Source organism: Pleurodeles waltl, chromosome 8 (assembly GCF_031143425.1).
Source record: "Pleurodeles waltl isolate 20211129_DDA chromosome 8, aPleWal1.hap1.20221129, whole genome shotgun sequence".
Lineage (NCBI taxonomy): Eukaryota > Metazoa > Chordata > Amphibia > Caudata > Salamandridae > Pleurodeles > Pleurodeles waltl.
This window is the reverse complement of record NC_090447.1, coordinates 14,764,330-14,787,048: the sequence shown is the minus strand read 5'-3', so window position 1 is coordinate 14,787,048 and position 22,719 is coordinate 14,764,330. Positions and strand designations below refer to the sequence as shown.

Sequence of the window (22,719 nt, the reverse complement as noted above, 5' to 3'; positions counted from 1 at the left end):
GCCAAAGCTGTTGCCACCTCCCAGACAGGTTTCTGCCATCCCGTTGATTGAAAAGCTCAAGCCAGGAAGGCAGAACAAAAGATTCCCTTTGGGAGAGGGGTATTACACCTTCTCCCTTTGGAAATAGGTGTTACAGGCTTGGGAGGGGTAGCCTCCCAAAGCCACTGGAAAAGCCTTAAAGGGCACATGTGGTGCTCTCCTTGCATAAAGCAGTCTACACCGGTTCAGGGACCCCCAGTCCCTGCTCTGGCATGAAACTGGACAAAGGAAAGGGGAGTGACCATCCCCTGTCCATCACCATCCCAAGGGCGGTGCTCAGAGCTCCTTCAGAGGGTCCCTGGGTTGTGCCATCATGGATTCAAGGTTGGCAGGGAACTCTGGGAGCATCTGAGTGGCCAATGTCAGCAGTTGAGGTCAGAGCCCCCTCCTGATAGGTGGTCACCCAGCTAGGTGACCAATCCCGCTGTTAGGGCTATTTAGGGTCTCTCCTTTAGGTGGTTCCTCAGATTCGGATTGCAGGACTCCAGCAGGAATCATCTGCACCCTGCACATCAACTTCTGACTGAAGAAACTGTATCTGGACTCTTCAGGACCCTAGAAGCTGTAACAAAGAAGCAAGATGCCTTCTGCAACACTGTATCCATGGCTCCTTCCAGCAATTCCAACATTTCCCCTGTCGCGCATCCTCTGTGGACACCCCCTCTTCAGCCTGCATCAGAAGGAAGAAGGAATCTCCCTTGGGGTGAAGGAGTCACTCCCCTGCTTCTGCAGGCACCAACTGCGACGACGACCGGCTGCATGGATCCCCTCTCCCGCATCACAGGTGGTGGACTGAAGTGGTCCTGATGGTCCTCTCTTCCAACTTTCCAACTTTGGTGGAGGTAAGCCCTTAGTGCACTTCATCCTTTACAGCTGCCAAGGCTTGTTGGCATCCTTTCCTTGAGATCTTGGGGCATCCCGGAGCACAAGCACCCCATCCTGTGTTGCACAGGTCCATGCTCTCCCTGGGTGGTTCTCCGGCAGTGTGGGTCCCTTTTTCTTAGTTCTGCGTGGGCATGTTCTGCGTCTTTCATGTCCCTGTCCTGTGGGACTCCTGTGAGCACTGCCTGGTCTTCTGTGGGCTGTCTGTGTTGCTGAGGGCCCCCTCTGACTCCCTCTCCTTGGTAGAGTCCACCTGGTCCCGTCAGTGCCATTTTCCGCTAACTGTGAGCTTTGCATGTTCCAAGGCTTGTTGGCGGAATCCAAAGACGCAAACCGGACTGCAATCCTCCTTCCAGCATGGGACATCACCTGCATCCTCCAGGAACCCGACTTCGTCTTCTTGGGTGCAGTGCTGACTCTTCTTCACTGGTGGTTCACTTCTTGCACCTTCCTCCTGATGGGGAGGGGCTCCTACCCTTCTTGGACTCTGCAGTGCTTCTTGGACTTGGTCCCCTTCTTTCACAGGTCTTCTTGTCCAGGAATCCACTGTTGGTGTCTTGCATTCTCTTCTGGGTTTTGCAATATTCTCCTTTACTTCTCTCTGTGTGTTCTGGGAAACTTACTGTGATTTACTACTGTTTCCCTGGTCACTGGGGTGGGTTGTAGTACTTAGCTTTGATCTTCCCCAGTACTCCCAGTTCCCGTCTATACACTACACTTACCTAGGTTGGGGACCAACTTTCGCATTCCACTTTCTTAGAATATGGTTTGTGCCCCCCAGGCCCATTTCTTACTATTGCGATGTTCACTAATTGCACTGTTTTCTAACTGTTTTTATATCTATTTCTGCAAACTAGTGTACATATTTTGTGTGTTACTTACCCCCTAAGGGGTTATAGTCTCTATGGTATTTTTGGCAATAGTAGCACCAAAATAAAGTACTTTTATTTTTGTAACACTTTATTTAATGTGTGTAAGTACCAATGTTTGACTACAGTGATATTGCATGAGCTTTGCATGTCTCCTTGCTAAGCCTTGGCTGCTCAGCCACAGCTACCTCTAGAGAGCCCTGGCTTCTAGACACTGTCTACACTTACTAATAGGAGATACCTGGACATGGTATAAGGTGTAAGTACCATAGGTACCCACCACACACCAGTCCAGCCTCCTACATTGGTAGCAGCAATGAGATAATTACTTGCAATTGCCTTACCACTCTGTCCACAGGAAAGACCACTCCTTACCTAGAGGTATACATTGTACCTAGTGCAGGAAACTAGTCTCTAAAGTCTAGGTACGGTAGAGTATCGGCATAGCCCTTGCTCTAAAATTATTTCTGAAAGACTAGGAGTTAGGTAGGTTAGGTACACCCTACACTATCCTAACAAACACCATGTCTGCAGCTGGACATAGCTCTGAGGACATGGAGTCTCCCTATGAGAACCTGACCTTCAACGAATTGAAGGGACTATGTGCAGAGAGGAAGTTAGACATGGGGATAACCCCTAATAAGAGCCTTGTCTTAGCCCTCCTCCTCCAGGATGGCCAGGATCAATCTGGTGGCGAGGAGGAGGAGGAGAGAGAAGATCCTAACCCCACTGAGGTAGAGGAAGACCTTATATGCCTGGGGGAGAGTTCCTCAAAAGATCACAACATTCCTAGTAGACCAACTAGCATAGCTGGTAGTGGTAAGGGAAGTCACACTGGTTGGGCTCCTTTCACACCCAGAGTGCAAGTAGGAAGGGTCACTAAACCTAGGAATAGATCCACCTCTGCTCATTCACACATCACTTCTGTATCTGAAGGATCCAACTGCACAACTCCAGGGGCTGACTCTATAGAATGAGAGTTTAGGAAGCTGAGACTGGAGGAGGCTAGGCCGAGGCTGCAGCAGCAACAGCTGGCCCCAGACAGGGAGGCCTTTGCAGTGGAGAGAGAAAGACAGGGATTGGGGTTAGCACCCCATGGTGGCAGCAGCAGCTCAAGTTTCAGGGATTACAGAGTCAGGGAGGACTCCATAGATGCCAGAAACCTGCATAAAATTGTTCCCCCATACAAGGTAGGGGATGATATTTACAAGTGGTTTGCTGCACTTGAAAGGGCCTGTAAAGTTAAGAGGGTCCCTCAAAGGCAGTGGGCTGCTATTTTCTGGTTGTCCTTCTCTGACAAGGGGAGGGATAGACTTCTCACTGTCAGAGAGGAGGATGCAGACAATTACAATATTCTGAAAACTGCACTCTTAGATGGTTTTTTGTCTCACAACTAAGCAATATAGAATCAAGTTCAGAGAGACCAGAAAAGAGGGCTCACAAGATTGGGTTGGCTTTGTAGACTGTTCTGTTAAAGCTTTAGAAGGCTCGGTACATGGCATCAAAGTGTTTGACTATAAGGGGTTGTATGATTTGTTACTGAGAGAGCATATTTTGAATATTTGTGTGTCTGACGTGTTGTACCAGTACTTGGTAGACTCAGTTCTGCCCTCTTCCCAAGAACTGGGAAAGAAGGCAGACAAATGGGTGAGCAGAAAAGCTCATACAGGGGGTGACAAGGACAAGAAGAAGGATGGTAAGCCTTGGGACAAGGGTGGGGAAAAAGATAAAAAAATAAAGACTCCTCATCAGGTCCATAAAACTCCTCTGGGGGTGGGAATAAAACTTCTTCTTCATCTTCTACACAAATTAATAAACCTGGTGCTATGTGTGCAGAAATAAAGGCCACAGGACAGGGGACAAATCCTGTCCTGGTAAAGCCCCTGACCCTTCCACTACTACTAACTCCAAATCCACTCCCAGTGCCCCTAGTAGTAGTAACAGTGGTGGGACTTCTGACAATAGTCAAAACAAAGGTGTAGTTGGGTTCACATTTGGGTCCATAATAGAAACTGGGGTAGGTGTAGAAACCCCCAAGACAGTTTCTGTCTCACAAGGTGGCACTGGTCTTGTCACCGTAGCTGCTTGTTCCCTTAACATGGATAAGTACAACCAGTATATACAAATAAATGATGTTGAGGCCCAGGCCTACAGGGACACAGGTGCCAGTATCACCATAGTCACTGATGACTAGTCCCGACGGTCCTCTCTTCCAACGGTCCAACTTTGGTGGAGGTAAGCCCTTGACTCCCCACGGAAAACAATCCCCCGTGTACTGTGTCCTTTGCAGCTGCCAAGGCTTGTTGGCATCCTTTCCTCGAGATCTTGGGGCATCCTGAGACTCCAGCCCCCAGCAATCCATCCTGTGATGCACAGCTCCCTGAGTGGTTCTTCAACAGCGTGGGAGCCTTTTTCGTAAAGCTGTGTGGGCCCCTTCTGCATCTTTCGTGTCCCCGTCCTATGGGATTCCTGTGAGCGCTGCCTGGTCTTCTGTGGGCTCCCTGTGTTGCTGAGGGCTTCCTCTAGCTCCCCCTCCTGGGTAGAGTCCACCTGGTCCTTCTGGTCCCCGACAGCACCATTTTTTTTATAACTGCGAGCTTTGCATGAGCAAAGGCTTTTTGGCAGAATCCAAAGACGCAACCCTGACAGAAATCTTCCTTCCAGAGTGTGACATCACCTGCATCCTCCAGGAACCCGACTTTGTCTCTTTGGGTGCAGTGCTGACTCTTTTTCTTCACTGGTGGTTCACTTCTTGCACCTTCATCCTGATAGGTAGGGGCTCCTGCCCTTCCTGGACTCTGCTGTGCTTCTTGGAGTTGGTCCCCTTCTTTCACAGGTCTTCTTTTCCAGGAATCCACTGTTGGTTTCTTGCATTCTCTTCTGGGTTTTGCAATATTCTTCTTCACTTCTCTGTATGTGTTCTGGGAAACTTACTGTGAATTACTCCTTTTTTCCTGGTCGCTGGGATGGGTTGTGGTACTTACCTTTGAGCTTTCCTAGTACTCCCAGCTCCCTTCTACACACTATACTTACCTAGGTGGGGAACCAACTTTCGCATTCCACTTTCTTAGAATATGGTTTGTGCTCTCCCTAGGCCGATTTCTCACTATTGTGATTTTCACTAATTGTATTTTTTTCTAACAGTTTTTATGCCTATTTCTGCAAACTAGTGTATATACTTTTTGAATTACTTACCTCCTAAGGGAGTACAGTCTCTTTGCTATTTTTGGCATTTGTGTCACCAAAATAAAGTACCTTTATTTTTGTAACACTGGGGGGCATATTTATACTCTGTTTGCGCTGAACTAGCATTATCTTTTTTACGTTAATTCAGCGCAAACTCAACTCCATATTTATATCTTGGCGCTAGACATGTCTAACGCCATAATATTGGAGTTAAAGTCATTTTTTGTCTGCAGAAAACTACCTTGTGTCAATGAGATGCAAGGTAGGTGTTCCTGGTCAAAACATTATGATATGGCCTCAGCGCCATATTTTTCCTCCCATGCTAAAATCAAGTACGGGGATGGGGGCCTTAAATAATGGTGCTAAGCTTGCTTATCGCCATTATTTAACTCCTGGGTCAGGGCTGGCGTTGGGTAACATGTGAGCCTTTTTCCATGGTCAGAGACCATCAAAAGAGCTTAGAGGTGCCCTTCCCTAGCCCAAGGGACACTCCCACTCACACCAGAGGGACAGCGGAGGATGGGGGACCCCATCCCAGGTAAGTATATGGGAGTAGAGGTACGTATTTTATTTTATGTTTTATAGTGCCATGAGGGGCCAGCTTGGGCCCCCCTACATGGCACTTGGCCAGACCGCCATGCCCAGGGGACATATGTCTCCTGGGCATGACCATTCGGGTGGTAGACATGACTCCTGTCTTAACTAAGACAGGAGCCATGTCCATGGGGTTTTAACATCAGAAAATGACGCTAGTCTGGTTAGAGGCATTATTTATGCCTCTGCCCATACTGGAGTCATCCTGTGACGCTAAACCCCCTGTTCCCCCTACGCATTCCACACCCAGCTTGCGTCCTTTTTTATGACGCTAGCATGGCCGGCTACTGTCATCCCATTAATATGACACCCAGCCGGCATCTTGGGATGGTGCTAGCAGGCGGTATACTTTTTGACGCTAAACTGCATTAATGCAGTTTAGCATCAAAAAGTATAAATCAGGGCCTGAGTGTTTCCTTTCATGTGTGTAAGTGCTGTGTGACTACAGTGGTACTGCATGAGCTTTGCATGTCTCCTAGGTAATCCTTGGCTGCTCATCCACACTACCCCTAGAGAGCCTGGCTTCTAGACACTGACTATACTGCACTAATAAGGGATACCTGCACCTGGTATAAGGTGTAGGTACCATAGGTACCCACCACACACCAGGCCAACCTCCCACAATCAATAGCATGCAGTTAATATTTTTATAGGTTGATATTTTTGAACTTAATATTCTGACCTTCAACCACTGATTAGTTGTCTAGGTCAGTAAAACCAGGGACTGGTGACATTGTTTTTTTCCGGAATGAAAATACCCACAGTACAGGGGCTTTGTTCAGCCACCAGTCCCACTTTTCCTCATCCTCAACAATAACCTGTTACATTACACATTGGTCTGACTTCGAAATGAGGGGGTCCAATTCTCAAAGGTAAAGTTAGTCCAAAAATGTAACTTTACTCCTGAAGTCTAAGGTGCATATTTACAACAGATTGGCATAGAGCAGCACCATAAATCTTTTTGCAGTACTACCCTACGCCAATGTGAAAGGGCAGGAATGCACTGTATTTATGAAATACAATGCATTCCTGTCCTTTCACCCAGCACCGGTGCACAATTAGGTGCCTAGCACCAATGCAGGCACCCTTGCACCGAGGTGCAAGGGTCTCTGCATTGCAAGCAGGATTGTTTTTGTGCAGGAAGGGGCACCTTCTTGAACATAAACAATCCATGGATGTGTTTTCCTCTTTCTATGTATGCAGCTCAATAAAGATATTTCTCCTTGTTAAGCCTTCCCTATGGAGTCATATGGTTTTGACACATTCCTAGGTTTACATAGACTTGTAAATCTAAGAATGCATCGAAACCCACGCGTATTGTTGGGGAAAACCACTGCACCGCCCATGGAACACCCCCCTGGTGCAGTGTAAGCAATGCAGCAACTTGCACTGTTTTGTCTTACTCCATATCTAAAAAAAAAGTGATGCTCTGGCAGCGCATGGGGCTTGTAAATATGCCTTAAGTTTAGACTTGAAGTCTATGTTTAGACCAAAAGTCTACATTTACTTTTCTTCTGTGTTCACAAAGGTAAGTTACTACTAGTAACTTTACTAGTGAGTTACTTCAGTAGCTAGTTAACTTAGACTTCAGGTTTGAAGTTAGACTTTTGTTCTAACTTTACCTTTGTGAATCTTGCCCAGAGTGTCTTCATCTCCAAGACAGAGAAGAAGACCAGGGATCATGTTGGTAGATCTAGCTCCTCGTCTAGAAATACGTGAGGTAGGGCAACCGGAGGAGCCTTGGGGAAGGCAAGACCAAAGCCATGCAGAACAGTGATCCAGCACTCTGTCTTGTGCCCTTCTGCCCTCCAATCCCATAGCAGGGCAGCGCAATCCGCATGCCGGCTTCGCTCTATCACTTTCACTGAGCAGGCACCACACATGCAAATAAAGCAGAAGAGGATCACATTATGGAACATGGTTTGGGTAGGCCAACGCATCCTGTTGCTTGAGATTCCCTAACACATTTCTGTCTGAACAAAGCCAAGCACACTTGGTGGACATCTGTGCAACTCAGGCCTTTCCACTCTTTCTAACCTGTTGTTCATCATTTAGTGAACTTGACAATCTATACAAATCATCTGAATGTGCACCATGATTTCTTTACATCCACACATAGGAGCATGAGGCTTCGCTGGCCAAGAAGTGTCCAAACTGTACCCTCATTCACTGTGAACAGTGGCAGCTGCTACCTCAAAGTATGTTAGGTGGAGACCTGTAGCAGGTGGCAGCTTAATGAACAGGTCAGGGTCATGGGCATTTTTCCTTTCTTTTTAAGGAGTTTGTGAAGCTTTACTGTTTTCCTTTGACTGAGCAAAGAGTTTGACCCACATAACACATTCATTTTGTTTTAACACAGCCAAGCTAAAAATATTCAAAGCTAACTGTACCCTGCTTTACCTCATCAACCATTATTTTGTGACATAAAAGGAAAACAATAATAAAAGATATAGGCTCTCATTATGACAGTGGCAGTAAAAACCGTCTACCGCCACGGCGACGGCTGCCAAAACACCGTCGCCGTGGCTACCAGCTGACCGCAATATTATGGCCGTAGCCAGAATTCCGCCAAAAGGATGGCAGAATTCCGGTGACGGTCGTGGTGGGGGACAGCGGTAAGGTGGCGTTGCTGCCAGCAGCAGCACCACGCCAGTAGACCACCATAGACTGTATCATGACCCATGATACAGCCTGGGGGTGTTCTGTTGGCAGGCGCAGCTGCTGGCAGCAGAGCCCTGTCCCGTCTCTTGCTGGAGGACCCCCTGCAATCAGGTAAGTTGGGTGCTCCAACAAGGGAGTGGGGTGGGGGGTGTTGTGTGTGTGTGTTGGGGGTGTGAATGTGTGTGTGCGTGAATGTCGGTGTGCGTTGTGTGTGGTATGTGCGTGCATGTGTAGATGTGAGTGTGCGTGTGCGTGTATGTTGTGTTGTGTTGTGTGAATGCATGGGTGCTTGTATGAAAGTAAGTGTGTGTGAATGGATGTATGCATGCATGGGTGAATGTGGGTATGAGTGTGTGTATTCGTGTGTATGATGGTGCATGAATGTGTGTTTCTGTTGAGGGGGTCAGGATGGGAAGGGGGGTGGAAGGACTCTGGGGAGGGCGTGGGGGGAAGGACTTTGGGGAGAGGGAGGGGGGCAGGGGAGACCCCTATCAGTGACAGGGAAGGAATTCGCTGTCACTGATAGTGCTTACCACCATGGTTTTCGTGGCGGTAAGGAAGCCATGAAAACCGTGGCGGTAAGAGGGGTTATAATTCCATGGGTGGGACAGTGAGGGCTGCCTGGCTGGAGACTGCGGCTGTTACCCCCCTGGTGGACGGAGTGGTACATTGACGGTTTGGCTTGAGCCAAACCGCCAATGTCATATTTTGGGGAACAGTACCACAGCCTGTTGGCAGTACTTTTCTCCAAAATTCCACCGTCTGCCAGGGTCATAATGAGGGCCATAGTTTTTTTTCATTAAATTGCATTTACTGTAGTTTAACTTGAAAGTAAAAACAGAATTGTTTATACTGCAATTATTACCGTTTAATGTGAATAGTCGTAGGAATACTTTTAGCACAAATATTTTTGTACACATCAAATTGCCATTAATTAAATTTAATAAAGAACATGATTGGTGGGACTAGCAGCACAGATAGCAAAAGGATCATGGTAAGGGTTCTTACATGTAAGAAACACATATAATAGTAACATATAATTTAATATGTCACAAGGTTTAGCGTTAGGGCAGTTGTGCCATTAGAGTTATGGTAATGGTTCCATGGAGAATAAATTACAAATTTGCAGGTTCCTCAAAACTGGAATGCATGTTTTTGCATTGCCAATTTACAAGAGTTTTAACTAAATTAAACTGATTAATTTTCTTTTCCAACTGTGAATATTTAATGTCATTGATGAAGGGACTGCATATGTTGCTGCATGTTATTTCAACAACTCCATACTTTATTGTGACCACTGAATAGCATTAGAAGAATTCAAGTGTTTGCAGTTCATGGGCCAGTTCGCTGACCTCCTGTGTACATGCTACAAGAGGGCTTTTTCCTGGAGTGACCAGCTACCACTGCAACTGTCCTGGGCCTTGCTGGTGACCTCTGCTGGAGTGTGTCCTGCCTCTCATTTGCTGTTCTAGACATTATGTAAGCTTTGAAATGTCTAAGTGGAACTACGCAAAAAGTCTGAAAAGTTGAGGTTTTGAAAACTGTTGTACTTCCAAGACCTCAGGAGCTTCAGTGGCTCTTTGCGGCAAAAGTATCCGATTTTAGAAGGACACCAGGCTTGCGCTCCTCGAGGATTTTGAGCTAAAAAAAATTGACAAAGGGACTGATTTAGGCTTTGTGGATTAAGTGAAGGCTGACAGAGTGATGGACGTCTGCCGCCGAGCTTTTACTGTGCCCACGAAATTTAGAGCTGTCGACCGGCCATGTGGACATTTCCATAAATTGACGTGAACCCCTGCCAAAGTGGTTCCTGTCAATGTAGGAAAGGTTTGATGGACAGATCTCTCAAATGTGACGGAGGCCAGTCAAACGTTTCCAAAGTGTTTTTTTTTTTTTTTAAACAAACTTGCAAAGTAGTATTCTCCTTTTCAAAAATTAAAAATACTAATGACTTCTCCACAACATGGGAGCTTTCTCCGATGGTGTGCACCGTCATTTTTCTTTTTTTTACTGCTCCCTCACCACCAGGTGTGATGGACAGTAAAAATACTCCATCCAACCACTCATTCTAAATAGGATGGACCGACAGGTAACTTACTTGTGAAAGCGCCTAGGCCCGTATTTATACTCCGTTTGCGCCGAATTAGCGTCGTTTTTTTTTACACAAATTCGGCGCAAAACGAACGCCATATTTATACTTTGGCGTTAGATGCGTCTAGCGCCAAAGTATGGGCAAATAGCGTCATTTTTTTGCGTGAACGCCTTCCTTGCGTTAATGAGATGCAAGGAAGGCGTTCCCGTCTAAAAAAATTACGGCGACGCAAATGCGTCGTATTTATACTCCCGGGCAAAAATCACGCCCGGGAGTGGGCGGGGCAAAACCCCCCGCATTTGTGCCACTTTTTAACGCCTGGGTCAGGGTAGGCGTTAAGGGGCCTGTGGGCTCAAAATGAGCCCACAGGTGCCCTCCCCTGCCCCCAGGGACCCCCCCTGCCACCCTTGCCCACCCCAGGAGGACACCCAAGGATGGAGGGACCCATCCCAGGGACATTCAGGTAAGTTCAGGTAAGTATAATTCTTTATTTTTTTTTATTTTTTTTGGTGGCATAGGGGGGCCTTATTTGTGCCCCCCTACATGCCACTATGCCCAATGACCATGCCCAGGGGACATAAGTCCTCTGGGCATGGCCATTGGGCAAGGGGGCATGACTCCTGTCTTTACTAAGACAGGAGTCATTTAAATGGCGTCTGGGCGTCGAAAAAAATGGCGCAAATCGGGTTGAGGCGATTTTTTTGCCTCAACCTGACTTGCCCCATTTTAAGACGCCCTAACGCCATTTTCCCCCTACGCCGGCGCTGCCTGGTCTACGTGGTTTTTTTCCACGCACACCAGGCAGCGCCGGTCTGCTAGCGCCGGCTAAGTCCATTCCATAAATACGGCGCCCGCATGGCGCTTCAGAATGGCGTTAGACGGCGCTAAATTTTTTGACGCTAAACTGCGTTAGCGCAGTTTAGCGTCAAAAAGTATAAATATGGGCCTTAGAGTTTGGGTAACCACTTGATAGAACTCTAAATGAACCTCTAAATCCAAAGGTTGGAGGCTTGACAGGGAGAAGGTGCAAAAAGTATTCTCCCAATGATAGGAAAGAGCTCTTACCAGTGTCATTGCTGATCTCTCCTTGGGAGCAGGGGACGCAGTCGAAGCAGCACACAGGCTCCCCCTCTCTGGCAGCCTTTCGGTAGCCAGGGGGACAGCTTTCACTGCAGACAGAGCGTGGGATCTGCAGGAAAAACAAAAGTAGGACAGACATGGAATTGACCACAAAATCACACAGAGTGAAACCTGTAGTAAGGACAGAGAGAGCATTACTGTAAGGAATCAAATACAGTGAGAAGGACAACAGGAATCAAGACAGCATCAGTGGCAATGGTCACAGACAAAGTGTGAGAGCAGCAGGCGAGGAGAGAGAATTTATGAAAGTATCACCGACAGATGATATCCAGGACATGTGTGAACAAAGAGATAGAAAGAAGACAAACAGGAGAGGTGGAGAGTTGTCACAGAAGATTGAGTAGCCTTATCTGGGTCCATATATCCTCTGTTACCCTTGCAGCTGCTTGCCCTCTCTGTATGACATGCCTTGCCCATCATCCTGGCAAGCATCACCAGGGTACTTATAGTGAATTAAGGACCTGATTTAGATTTTGGCAGATGGGTTACTCCTTCACAGCGGTGACGGATATCATGTCTGCTGAAATCTAATTCAGGTGCTAAGTTATCATTCATGTACATGATAATGTGATACAGTTTTTACATTATTACTCATTCTTTAGGTTTGTTGTGGCATAGAGCACTGACAAAACATTTTGACAAGGTCCCCCATAGGCAATCATAAACGTTGCCTGGTAACTAGAATTTGGATCCAATCTCCCACAAGAATGATCTTGGTTTATTTGGCTTTCTCTGGTCTGGTGGAAGAAGAAAGTGTGAGCTATGACATTTCACAGAGTATCTTAATTGACCTTCAGCCTGGTCCTGGGTCAGTAGAAGTCAAAGACATTTAAATGAGGAATTTTGTTGTATTTGAAAAGCACAGACTGTGGAAGTAAACAGAGATGCAGACAAAAATCAAAGGTTGAAATGTCTCAAAATCCGCAAATCCATGTCCTATAATAACGGTGTGAAGATGCAAGTTCATTCTTCCAAAGTACTGTAAAACAGTAGAGATGCACACTGCAGGCTGCTGGAGAGTGGTGCTTGCTGGGCTCTGAAGGGGAGTTTGTTTAGTTTTTAAAGAATAACCAACACATATACTCTTGTAAGTTCTCCTTTACTAGAATCAATCTTCATAGAAGCTTGCATGGGATGTAGGGATGATAATAATTCATGAACTTTTATTGGTCAACTCAGTGATATTTTGATTATGCAAATCTGACAGATTGCCTTATGTGGAGGTCTGGATAAGAGGCCTAAGCAGATTGGCCACCTCAGAGAAGTCTCTTTTTCACAACAGGATTTCGATGCTTAAGCCGCTGCTGGAAGTGTTGGTTGAAGTATAATCTCATCTCTCCATTCCACCTGGTGCAGAACTACCTCCTTCCACTCCCATTCTTCTTCCACTTGACTATCTGTTTGCCTTATTGCTTATTTTTAAATAACAATTGCAACTACCCCTCACAACCGACCTATGTGTTTGAACTCCAAGGAGGGAGAATTTGAGAAGCCCTGACATACTCAGGCTGCCAAATTTGCAATGTTATGTTTTTCTAAAGGCGTCGTGAGACATTGCAAGTGTTGCTCATGGGAAGATATTTGTAGGCACATATTTAGCCATGGACATGCCCATTATGAAATGTGTTACTTTATACATCTGTGTGTAGGTGTGCAAGTGTAAAAATAGAAACATGGGACACTCTCAAAATTCCACAATCACTTCTGGAATTTGGTTTAAATAGCTACAAAGCTGACAATGTACTCCAACCACGGAAATGATGTCACATGAGTTAAGTGCAACCAGAGCTATGACCAACGGGTGTGGCCAAAGAGTTTCTTCACCTTTTGTTGCAGCGTGGTGACATCATCATGACTTGTGGTGGTTCCAAGACACTAGAGAGAAGACGTCCACATAGGAAGAGTCCTGCAACGACCCTCATATTTATTTTTTTGTAGTCACAAATCTGAAGAAAGTAAACCAGGCCACTGGTGGCATAGGATCAATATGCACAAAACAGTTTGTCCCGCAGAACATTTTCAGCATAAGATACAATCTTACGGGGCTATTGTGACAATTACTTTGGAGAGCAAGAAGGAAGGATTAAGGAAAGGAGGACTAAAATGTGAAAGAAAATAGATAAAGGGGGAACGGTGTGGGGAGACTGGAGAGTGAGAGATGACTGGGGACCAGGAGGAGGACAGGTAGGGTTTCAGAGGATCCGAACATGTTGACTGGGTCAGAGTAAATATGGGGGGGTCTACTCAGGTAAAAGGGAAGCACGGAAGTGTTGGGGAAAAGCAGAGTTGATGGAATATTTTCCACATCAAAGATATTCATAAGTCTGTATTCAACAATCTCTGAGTTAGATTCTCTTAATAAATTGAGGAACCTGGGGCCACATGTACAAATAGTTCTGTTTGTGGTATCCTAATTGCGAATCTTTGTGATTCGCAGTTAGGAAATCACAAACCGCGATGTACTAGAGTGTCTCAGACACATTTAGCAAATCCCAGTGGGTCGCAAATGGACCTACCTCATCATTATTAATGAGGTAGGTTGCAATTTGCGACCCATTGGGATGGTGGCTTGCTGGGGGCAGCAGGCCACCATGTCTGTGACTGCTTTTATATAAAGCAGATTTTTGAAATGCAGCCCGTTTTCCTTAAAGGAAAACTGGTTGTTATTTCAAGAAGAAAACTGAAAAGTTTTCTTTTGGTTATTTATGAGTCGGCAGTGTTCCCTGAGACCACTGACTGCTCTTTAAAAACTGTTTTCACTCACATTCATAGAGGGTAAGGAGTCCCGTGGGAGCCTCGTCCCATTTGTGAATGGATTACCACCTACATGAAGTTGGTGGAAAACAACGACTGTTTTGTGACTGCATTCTGGTAGCACATATTCATACATCCCACTGTGAGCTACTATTAGCAAGGGATGCCCTAAACACTCCTCCTCCTAATATTGAATTGCAAAATAGGCTTAGTACAACCCTAAATGTTTCCAGTTGTCACAAAAGGCCTTAAGATGTTTTTCAACAGAATGATGTACATCCGATTAAAAATAGTGACTCCGACTATACCACATCATTGCAGTGGGTCCAGAGGAGGACGAGAAGATATGTATGTGTAAAAAACTGCGGGCCGTATTTATACTCTGGTTGCGCCGAATTTGCGTCGTTTTTTTCGACGCAAATTCGACGCTAAACTAACGCCAACTAACGCCATATTTATACTATGGCGTTAGACGCTTCGGGCGCCAAAGTGCCCGGAGTGGGCGTCATTTTTTAGCGTGAACCCCTTCCTTGCGTTAATGATATGCAAGGGAGGCGTTCCCGTCTTAAAAAATGACTCCCAGGCCTTTACGTGGTATTTATACTCCCGGGCAAAAATGACGCCCGGGAGTGGGCGTGGCCAAAAACGGCGCATTTGCGCCGCTTTTTAACGCCTGGGTCAGGCATGGCGTTAAGGGACAAGTGGGCTCAAAATGAGCCCAGAGTGCCCTCCCCTGCCCCCAGGGACCCCCCCCTGCCACCCTTGCCCACCCCAGGAGGACACCCAAGGACGGAGGGACCCACCCCAGGGACATTCAGGTAAGTTCAGGTAAGTATTTTTTTTTTTTTTTTTTATAATTTTTTTTGGCATAGGGGGGCCTGATTTGTGCCCCCCTACATGCCACTATGCCCAATGACCATGCCCAGGGGACATAAGTCCCCTGGGCATGGCCATTGGGCAAGGGGGCATGACTCCTATCTTTACAATGATAGGAGTCATGTTGATGGGGGATGGGCGTCGTTAAAAAATGGCGCAAGTCGGGTTACGGCGATTTTTTCGACGTAACCTGACTTGCCCCATTTTAAGACGCCCATACGCCATTTTCCCCCTACGCCGGCGCTGTCTGGTGTACGTGGTTTTTTTCCACGCAAACCAGGCAGCGCCGGTCTGCTTGCGCCGGCTAACGCCATTCCATAAATACGGCGCCCGCATGGCGCTTCAGAATGGCGTTAGACGGCGCTAAATTTTTTGACGCTAAACTGCGTTAGCGCAGTTTAGCGTCAAAAAGTATAAATATGGGCCTGCATTTCATCAGCAAACATCAGAATATCACATCAGTAATACTGATATACACAGGTATTTTTGATTGAATAAAACGGGCCTTGCCTGGAAAGAGCCATGGCCCCACAAGATGGCGCTCATGTTGATGGTGACGTCCTGGCCTGTGGGAGCTCGGGGGTCAAACTGTCCCACTTTCACCAGCCGGATATCACCTGCCTGGAATATCTGTGCATTTAAGATGTCATAGGCTCCTGGGGCGTCACCGTTCTTGTCAAAAAATATCTGTTCACCATTGTTAATCTGGAACCGGTTCTTTTTTACATAGTGCAGGACCTGGAGAATGAAGGACAGCAATGGGGTGAAAATTTATTTCAGCTGAAGTCTATAAAAATAAGCAAATAGAGGGTTTCTCTGTACTTATAGATCATCGGTGAGTTCCTGGAAATGCCTTCTTCCTTAGTTTTGCAGTTTGTTTTCAGAGCCCTGAAGCAGTTGAGATGGTTTGTCCTGTGGGATCTGGTGGATGTTTGTCTTTTGACTTTACCACTTATGCAAGTTGGCGCCAGGTCTTCTACTCATTTATAGGTGACACGAATCATGTTCAAAGGGACAATGTTTTTGAGAATTCTGCTACCCTTGGTGAGGTTTTGGTTTTGCCTCACCTGAATATGAGGCACAGTCTAGCATTCTGTCTTTTTCTGTATCTGTACACTTTCTGGGATGACGACCCACTGCACAGCCAGTTGTCATGGTTTGTGCAGACTTGACTAGGGCCCTAATGACAGAGTTGTGGTGTGGATGCAAGGAAGAGGTTTTAGGCAATTTTACTATGTAGAAACAGGACCATCTCCTTCTTGGGGTTCTTGGCTGAGACTGGATCTACCATCATCAGGATGGATGGTGTTCAGTTCCAGTGTGATTAGCATACAGAGTTGTCCCTGGCCCTCTACACCTAGGTGTTTGTGCTAGACATTAATGACTGTGGTTCTGCTCCTTGTTTCATGCTGAAGCCTGATTGGTTGGAGTCTAGAATGCTGTTGGCTCTATGTGATAATGAACCTAAGACGAGACCGCTTTTCCATAATCTTAAATAATCTAAGGCAACTCTACAACTGGGAAGTAATAATTTGGTCAGAATGGGATTTTCATATAATCAGAATAATTTTCATTATAAAATGACTCAATCATATTTGGGTCCCCACACTAGGTTAGTGGTGACCCCAAAATAAAACCCCTTCTACCATTCAGTGTCTGTTTACCCTTCTCATGGCCGGAATGTTTGTTTTACTGCTGAGAATAGGTTGTGTTTTAAGGGCTTTCTTTGTAATGTCATTGCTATAGGCCTGTTGGCCCTGACAATGTGTAATGTATTATGCTCTCTAGGGATAAATGTATGGTTGCAATCCTTTACTTTCTTGTGTTTCTTACAAATGCTATTTTCATTGCAGGGTTCTCTAGGGACTGTTCTAAACATTACAGTTGTAAGACCTGACAAATTTAGGCTGGTCATCCTGAACTTTTTCCCTGCCTCCCTCCATTTGTCTGACCCTGTTTTTGCTGGTTGTAGGACTACGCAGACTTTACCCCTGCTGTCCAGTGCTAAAGACATATGCTCTCTCCCCTTACAGGGTAACATTGGTTCCTAATCAATTGCTATATTTAATTTACCATTAAGTCCCTAGTAAAGTGCACTACATGTACCCAGAGCCTGTAAATTAAATGCTACTAGTGGGCCTGCAGCACTGATTGTGCAACCCACATAAGTGGCCCATTAACCATGGCTCAGGCCTGCAGCTGCAAGGCCTGTGTGTGCAGTTTCACTGGTACTTCGACTTGGCATTTAAAACTACTTGCCAAGCCTTAAACTCCCCGTTTTCTACATATACATCACCACTAAGGTAGGCCCTAGGCAACCCATAGGGCAGGGTGCTATGTAGGTAAAAGACAGGACATGTACCTATGTGTTTTACATGTCCTGGTAGTGTAAAACTACTAAATTCGTTTTCTACTACTGTGAGGCCTGCTCCTCTCATAGACTTGCATTAGAACTGCCCTCATATACTTTAGAGTGGTAGATTCTGACCTGTCATTTTTTGTATTGCCAGAATGAAAATAGAAAATCCTGCTTTCTGGTGAAGTTAGATTTAATATTACTATTTTTGAAATGCCACTTTTAGAAAGTGGGCATTTCTCTACACGTACTGCCATCTGTGCCTTACAGCCCTGTCTCTATATGACATCTGGTCTGTGCTGGTTGACAGCAACCAGGCAGCCATAAGCACAGGACACTCAGGGGCATATTTATACTCTGTTTGCACCGAATTAGTGTCATTTTTTTTTACTCTAATTCAGTGCAAAACTAACTCCATATTTATACTTTGGTGATAGACCCCTCTAGCACCACATTTATGGAGTTAAAGTCATTTTTTGAAAGTGGAGACCTACTTTGCATTAATTAGATGCAAGGTAGGCGTTCCCGTGCAAAAAATGACTCTATGGCCTTAACGCCATATTTAGGGGCATATTTATACTCTGCGGCATATTTATACTCTGTTTGCACCGAATTAGTGTCATTTTTTTTAACTCTAATTCGGTGCAAAACTACCTCCATATTTATACTTTGGTGCTAAGCCCATCTAGCACCAAGGCCCTGATTTAAACTTTTTTTGCACCGCATTGTCATTTTATGACGCAAAAGTGGCGCAAACTTACAAAATATTGGCCCTTATTTATACTTTTTGCTGCAAAACTGCACTAACTCAGTTTTGCACCAAAAAGTTTAGCACCGGCTTGCACCATTTCTGTGCACCAGCCGGGCACCATATTTATGGAATGGTGCAAGCCGGTGCAAAGGGTAGGCTAGAGTAAAAAAAAAAAGACTTTAGTCGGGTGGGGCTGGCAGTATAGAAGAAGAGGGTTTAGCACCAAAAAATGGCTTTAGGCAGGTTAGAGTAAAAAAAAATGACTCTAACCAGATTAGCGTCATTTTATGGTGCTAAACCTACCATGCCACATGACTCCTGCCTTAGAAAAGGCAGGAGTCATGCCCGCCACCCCAGTGGCCAGCACAGAGGACAGGGGTCCCCTGGGCATGGCCATTGCACCCTGTGCCATGTATGGGGGCCCATTTCAGGGCCCCCTATGGCACTTTCAAAAATAAAATGCACTTACCTGTACTTACCTGGGGTGGGGTCCCCCATCCTCGCAGTTCCTCTAGTGTGGGTGGGGGTGCCCCTAGGGCCTAGGGAGGGCACCTCTGGGCTTATTCCATGGTGTTCCACCATGGAAATAGGGCCACAGGTCCCCTAACACCTGCCCTGACCCAGGTCTTAAAAAATGGGGCAAAGCAAGCTTTGCCCCATTTTTTGACCCCTCCTCCCTCCCTTGCACCATTTTTACATGGGAGTATAAATATGGTGTTAAGGCCATAGAGTCATTTTTTTGCACGGGAACGCCTACCTTGCATCTCATTAAGGCAAGGTAGGTTTCCACTTCCAAAAAATGACTTTAACTCCATAAATTTGGTGCTAGACGGGTCTAGCACCAAAGTATAAATATGGAGTTAGTTTTGCACTGAATTAGAGTTAAAAAAAAAGACGCTAATTCAGTGCAAACAGAGTATAAATATGCCCCTTAGCGTCAAAAAATGATGCTAATCTGGTCAGAATCATTTATTTTGACTCAAAACTACCTAACGTGATTTTTTTTTAAGCTAGCCTACCCTTTGCACCGGCTTGCACCATTCCATAAATATGGTGCCCAGCTGGTGCTAAAAAAATGGGGCAAGCCGGTGCACAACTTTTTGGGGCAAAACTGCCTTAGTGCAGTTTTGCACCAAAAAGTATAAATAAGGCCCTGAGTCTTCTGAATCCATCTGCATACTGAATGGGTATCTTTGGGCAGGAAGGGTGGAGGGGCTCTCTCTCCCACTTCAAAGGCATTTGTGGGTATATAAACTGGGTCTCTGACCCAACCACATCAGGCACTTCTGGATCTACACCTGACCTCTGTCCGAGGAACAGCCTGGCTGCCCAAAGGACTCATCTGGACCGCTCTGCTGAGAAGGACTGCTGCCCTGCTGTTGCCCTGCTGCATGCTGGCCTCTTACTATGCTGGAAGGACTCTGCCTTCCCCAAAAGTGCTCTCCAAGGGCTTGGATTGAGGTTGCCTCCTGTTTTGAAGCCTGAGGGACAGCCAAGACTTTGGACCTGATATAAGAAAAGTGGTGACACACAAAGCAGCACCACTTTTCTTGAGTCCATTAGCACCCCCCAAACACCACCATGTGTGCACTGTATCTAATATACGGGGCACCATGGCTATAGTTAGGGGAACTAGAGTCAACCTTTTTTGACGCTAGTTTGGAGCTTTGCAGGATTAGTGTAAAAAATGTTGACGCTAATACCGCAAAACCCCTTGAGGTCCACTGGAAACAATTGTGTGCCTTCTTTTAACTCTCTGCTCTGAGCCGGTGTTAAAAGTGCCAAAAAATGACACAAAGAAATCTCTTAGATTTCTTTGCACCGTTTTTTCGCCCCCCCCAATGTGGGAATTCCCCCTGTGCATACCTTATGCCTGTCGCAAGCATAATGTAGAACAAAGGGTTGCAAAGTGTCGTAATGCATGCATTGCGCCACTTTGTAAATTTGGCACTGTGATTTTGCCCTCGTTGGGTCACATTAGCGTAAAAAAAATAACACAAATGTGATGCAAGGAGGTGGTTGGGCCTCTTAAATTTGCCCCTTCATCTGCTAGCTTTTAGCTAGCTTTCTGATGTCAGAGATGCCAGGAATGACCAAAGCAACGCCAGAAACGATGCCGCAGCCTGATCCTGCTCCATGACCTGCAAAGTAAGTCTGACGCTGACACGACACTGGTGACGTCACGCAGTATCATCACAATGCTCTGAAGTTGACACATCATGATCTATCAACCCTGCCGGGTCACAAGGAACCAACACCTTGCCACCAACCCTGAACCAGCTTCCTCGGCAACTGGACGGAACCAACGTCTCGCCTCCAATGCCTCGCAAGATAGAACCAATGCCTCATCTCCCTGGATGCCATAAGGGACTGGCGCTGCATCGGCCCCAGCGAAGCCTCAGCTCCACGACACCGTGTGACGTATTTGAGTCTTTGTTTTCAAAGGTACTGTACCTGGGGGTCCGTGCGATTCCGTGACCGGAGCCTGTTGCGTTGGACTATTGGGAACAACTCCGTCAATGGCTCTGTGATAGCCCCAGTTGGAGCTATTGTGTTTCCAAGATCTTAAGTGGTATTTAATCTTTAAAAATGCAGGAACTTTTGCTTGTGTTCATTGGATTTTCATTGTTCCAACCTTATTGTATTCAGATAAATTTCATCTATTTTTCTAAGCCTGTGTGGTGTGTTTTTGTGGTGTTTTCACTACGTTACTGTATGAGTTATTGCACAAATCTTTTACACACTGCCTTCTAAATTAAGCCCTCCTGCTCTGTGCCAAGCTACTGGAGGGTGAGTACAGTATAATTTTGGTTGTGTTGTGACTTACCCTAGCTAGGATTGTGGTTCCTACTTGGACAAGGGTGTAAACCTCTGCCAGCTAGACCCAATTTCTAACAACAGTCATATCAACATATTAAAATATTCATGGCACGAAAACTTGTCCCATAATGCTTTGCAGAGCATTACTTTTACAAAACATTTTTGCTCATAACTCAGCCTGTGGTGGTCAAAGGACAATGGGACCACCACCAAAATGTTTACAACGATGTTCACAGCTCTGTCTACATTATCTTTGGGTCCCCACACTAGGTCAGTGGGGAACCCAAAATAATAACTCCTCCCCCCATTCAATGTCTGTTTAATCTTAATCATGGCTGGATCTTTTGTTTTATATTTGTGAGTAGGTTGTTTACTAAGAGCCTTCTTTGTAATGTCATTTTTATAAGACTGTTAGCTCTGAATAAGTGTAATATACTGTGTTTTCTGGGGGCTAAATATATGGTTGCATTGCATTACTTTCTGCTGTTATTTTGTTGTGTTTTTATGCCTGCTAGCGGCTAGCTATACAGTTTTATGACCATGTTTCTTACAAAAGCTATTTTCATTGTGGGGTGTTCTATGGGCTGTTCTAAGCATTACAGCCATAGCCACATATTACAATATTCATGGCACTAAAACTTGTCACATAATGCTTTGCAGGGCATTACTTTTAGAAAACATGTTTGCTCTTAACTCAGCCTGAGGTGGTCCTAGGACAATGGGACCACCATCAAAACATTGGCCACAATGTGTCCCTTCAGTCTACAGCATCTCAGGGTCCCCCCCACTATTTTAGTGGGGACTACAAAATAATAACCCCTACCACCATCCACTATTATGTTTTAATAATTTCTCTTTGTTTGAATTATAATGCTTTAAGCTAATTTAATATTCTTATTATAGTGGGATTGTTTGAGTTCTGTTTGTGTGGTTATAGTTATTTCTTTTGGGAACCAATCACCAGTTTGATTGACTTTGCTTTTTCTCTTGCTATGTTCTTCTCTGCTGCAGCAAATTGACGCAGTACTTCCCCACAGGAGTACCCAACCTCGTGGCAATCTCTTTCACCACAGCCTTCTGCTGGAGATTTTCGACTTCCTTATCAGAGACTAAAGGCCCATATTTATACTTTTTGCCGCACAACTGCGCCAACGCAGTTGTGCGTCAAAAATTTTACCGCCGGCTAACGCCATTCCAAAGCACCATGCGAGCGCCTTATTTATTGAATGACGTTAGCCGGCGCTGTGGACTGGTGTGCGTCAAAAAAATGACTCACACCAGGCAGCGCCGGCGTATGGGAAAATGGGGGTTGTGCGCCAAAAAATGGGGCAAGTCAGGTCTGAGGCAAAATTCTGGCCTCAACCCGATTTGCGCCATTTTTTTTTACGCCCAACCTCCATTGACATGACTCCTGTCTTAGCAAAGACAGGAGTCATGCCCCCTTGCCCAATGTCCATGCCCAGGGGACTTAGGTCCCCTGGGCATGGTCATTGGGCATAGTGGCATGTAGGGGGGCCCAAATCAGGCCCCCCTATGCCACAAAAAAAACCCCAAAAAAAATACTTACCCCAACTTACCTCAACTTCCCTGGGATGGGTCCCTCCATCCTTGGGTGTCCTCCTGGGGTGGGCAAGGGTGGCAGGGGGTGTCCCTGGGGGCATGGGAGGGCACCTCTGGGCCCTTAACGCATGCCCTGACC

The 22,719-nt window shown here is 45.9% G+C and overlaps 1 protein-coding gene across 1 annotated transcript in view; it reads right to left on the bottom strand.

The window, feature by feature from the left end:
- Nucleotides 1–22,719, bottom strand: part of LOC138249289 (extracellular calcium-sensing receptor-like) — a 45,671-nt gene that overhangs the window by 3,530 nt on the left and 19,422 nt on the right. Inside the window, exons 3-4 of the mRNA XM_069203245.1 lie at nucleotides 15,604–15,831; nucleotides 11,389–11,512 (exon numbers count right to left, since the gene is read on the bottom strand). Of these exons, the coding sequence (XP_069059346.1) occupies nucleotides 11,389–11,512; nucleotides 15,604–15,831 (352 nt within the window). The remainder of the gene's footprint in view (nucleotides 1–11,388; nucleotides 11,513–15,603; nucleotides 15,832–22,719) is intronic.